The 3,504-nt window shown below is 40.7% G+C and overlaps 1 protein-coding gene across 1 annotated transcript in view; it reads right to left on the bottom strand.

Annotated features, from left to right (window-relative positions):
- The window catches only part of LOC106809184, a gene marked incomplete in the record, with an annotated part of 29,508 nt that overhangs the window by 19,728 nt on the left and 6,276 nt on the right, over positions 1-3,504 (bottom strand). The window contains 2 exon segments of the mRNA XM_014812176.1: positions 2,543-2,713; positions 3,007-3,168. Coding sequence (XP_014667662.1) covers positions 2,543-2,713; positions 3,007-3,168 — 333 coding nt within the window.

Raw genomic sequence — 3,504 nt, forward strand, 5'->3', positions numbered from 1 at the left:
CTACAAATGAACGCGCACACCTACCCGATATCGGCTGATTTCTATCGGGCCGATCAAATCGCGTGAAAAATCGGCTGGTGTGCGGCGGCCTTTACGTGCTAAATCTTTCGCCGAGATAAAGCTTCAACTGGAAACTACTCACAACCAAACTCAAGGCAAATCAGTCTCTGTTTACGACACTACCAACGTTGTATACCCTGAAGTTCTGTAATTTAGTGCCCATCACCTGTAAATCTTATCAAATAAACTTTTGTATTCTATTTTACGTCTTCAAAGTACTTCTTCTCAGCTAAACCATGCATCTCTACATTCACAGCATATGCCCGCACCCGTGAGCATCACTACCATAGACTTTCACTACCATAGGCTTGGGCCTCACCACACCTGTCTTCTTTTCATGGCATGCTCTATGTTGCCCTCTCACAAGTAGGCAAACCCAGGGCGATGTACATTCACACACAGCACACGAAGACCAAAAACATACTTTACAAAGAAGCCCTTGATCCTTAGGTGAGCTACAACACTAATACACTTATTCATGAATTCCCACCGTCCGAAGGACGGGTACTTTGCTAGTTATTTATAAAACCCAGCTTATGTATCCGCTGCAGCTGCCGCTCGTTACATGAAGCCACTGACGCATAATAAAATACAATTCATAATAAAACTTATACAGCACAGTGTCGAAGTAGAAGGTGTTGACACTTTTATGGATATTTTCATTGAGCTTGCAAAGAACAGCAGCTCAATGCAGCTGAGCTCTTTTATTGTATTCCCGGTAAAATTCTCGACTGTTAGCTGGCAGCTATGGATCCGTGCGCCGACCTATGCATTCGGCGCACAGATCCATAGCTGCCAGCGCTGCATACTGTCATAGGACGTTCCCGCGGTCGCGTGCGCCTTGCCGCGGAACTGCACGCAAGATCTACGCTCAGCGCTTCGGATCAACACCTCCTTTCGGCAACGCTTCTCTAGTATCCCGTCTCATCCTCAAAAATATAATTCAATTAATTGCAAATACCCATAAGCCCCTCCACCTCTCAACATACGTAAACCTATACCTAGGCTATATATATAGTACGGTCCAACCCTATGACATATGATAGCATTATGTTTTATTGAAACTCTCCAAGTGCCTGTGGCTACACGGGTAGCGCACGACTGGTAGACTGGAAGACGGGAACTCGAGAGGTCGAATCGCACATAGATGTAGATATCATATAACCATCAATAAGTGTGTTTAAATGCATAGGCTCATGATGCAATCTATTTAAAAGTCGCCAAACAGATACCAATTCCATATATGCAGCAGGATATATTCTAAAAGTGAAGCGCATCACACTCACTACTTCTATTGACTAAATTGGTTTTTAAGCCAACTTGAAGTGGTATAATATGGTATTCTTGCAACTTCTATTCTAGATATAAAGCAAATGTAACCCAGAGTTATAATATATGACACATATCCCTAGTAATGAACATTTATGAAGTACAGTGCACATGTCATAAGTGAGTAACTATAATAGAGACTTCCTGGATGAACCATAATGTAAAGCTTAGAGGAAACCGGATAAGGCAATAAAGTAACTGAGCAATAACATAGATATAGGTGTCCATAGCAGGTTGGTTGCTATAGGAATACACACAATACAGCCATCTCACTGATGGAGAAGTACCAAAAGCACTTAACCATATTAGTGCTCATAGGGTCTATGTCCCCCAGGGTACTGCCGTACCCTGGGTACGGTCCGGTATACCGGAAGGTACCCTGGTAACTATTTGATATGGTCAGGGTTAGAGTTAGGGTTAGGGAGTAGGCGTATGCGACTCCCTAGACTCGTTAGTGGAGTAGGCGAGGTACAGTCTGGCATATTAGATAGTACCAGGGTACGTTCCGGCAGTACTCTTGGGGACATAGACCCTCTCCGCCATATTAGTAACCACAAACTAGCATTTCATCTGCACTGGCTGGCATTCACTGCACAATACGCCCTGAGCATGAAAAGGTTGCCATCCTCATTTATATCATAGGGAAGCTATATATAATTAGTCTGCTCAGACTGCTATTCCAGATGCTCAATGATAGTGGAGCGAGAAATGTAGCGTGTATCACTAAATACCATAATAAGATCAGGAGTAAATAATATAATCACAAATTTGCGATTATTTACTCCTGATAATATCAGGAGTCTATCAATATTGATAGACTCCTGATAACACCAAACTACCAGGTTACAGAAAACACACTGACCTTTCCCTGTTGTATTATGATAAAACCTACCAAGCTGTAGAAAAGGTTCAGGCATTTTTATACTGTAATAGGATGAAACCTAACAGGTTATTGGAAATTTTAAGATATTTTTTTTTATCCTCCCAAGACAATACCTACCATGCAATAAAAAAATCCAGGTAATTATTACACCACCGAACTACATTAAAACTCATGTTTAGGAAAAATCACAGATTCTTTTCTGTCCCATCAAGACAATACCTATCAGGATATAGGCAACAATCAGTTAAATTGTTATAAGGTGAAACCTACCAGGTAGTGGAAGGCACTCTGACATGGTTCCAGCATTCAGTGCCCCAGATTGCTCATCATCCAGAAGTCTGAAGACACTTGCATCATCAGTAAATTTAGAGGCTCGCTTCACGTTGTGGGCAAAATGCTGCTGAATCAGTGACTCTCCCATTTCGATTGCAGTTACTCTATCTGTTACCAGAAAATAGACACAATATTAACTAACTACAAGCAACTGCAACCCTACTGGACCTGTCATTAATCCATGTAAATAAGCTATAACAATCTCTTACAGACGTACAAACGAACTTACTCCAGGACGTAATATTTTATCATATGCAAATTTCCCTGAATTGAACGTTTACATATATATATATATATATATATATATATATATATATATAATAGGTGGCACAAATGAATATATTAGAGATAAAGATTCATGTATATAATTTTAGGTGCAATGAAAAATGTTGCTATCTTACCAACTTCCCTTGTCTTTACAACCCAATCAATAAAGTTCTTTCCAGTGAATGAGTGTTTGTACATAGACAGCCCTTTGCGATGATCACTTATGATTCCACTGCTCCGCAGATCTGCCACTAGAGCAGCATACTGATCAGGTTCACAGACAAAGTCTTCTAGACCTGGAGAAACATCATCACACTTCCTCAGCAACTATCACCCACATGCATGGGTGCTAACAACCCAATGCAGCCAGGACTAAAACGTTTTAAAAAATATTTTATAGTTGAACAAGGCCTGCAGTTGCCGTAGCCACTGTCTGTTGCTTGGAATGTCTGGGAATTACCCCAACCTAGATGGGGATGATATCACTTTCAGTGATACTCATACAGTTTTTACTATTAAAACATCAAGGAAATGCACACACAATATTGTTTTTTTCTCCCATAGTGGAACTTGAATTCACATAACTCTCTCTCTCTCTCTCTCTCTCTCTCTCTCTCTCTCTCTCTCTCTCT

The sequence above is a fragment of the Priapulus caudatus genome, unplaced genomic scaffold, assembly GCF_000485595.1.
Source record: "Priapulus caudatus unplaced genomic scaffold, Priapulus_caudatus-5.0.1 Scaffold334, whole genome shotgun sequence".
Lineage (NCBI taxonomy): Eukaryota > Metazoa > Priapulida > Priapulimorpha > Priapulimorphida > Priapulidae > Priapulus > Priapulus caudatus.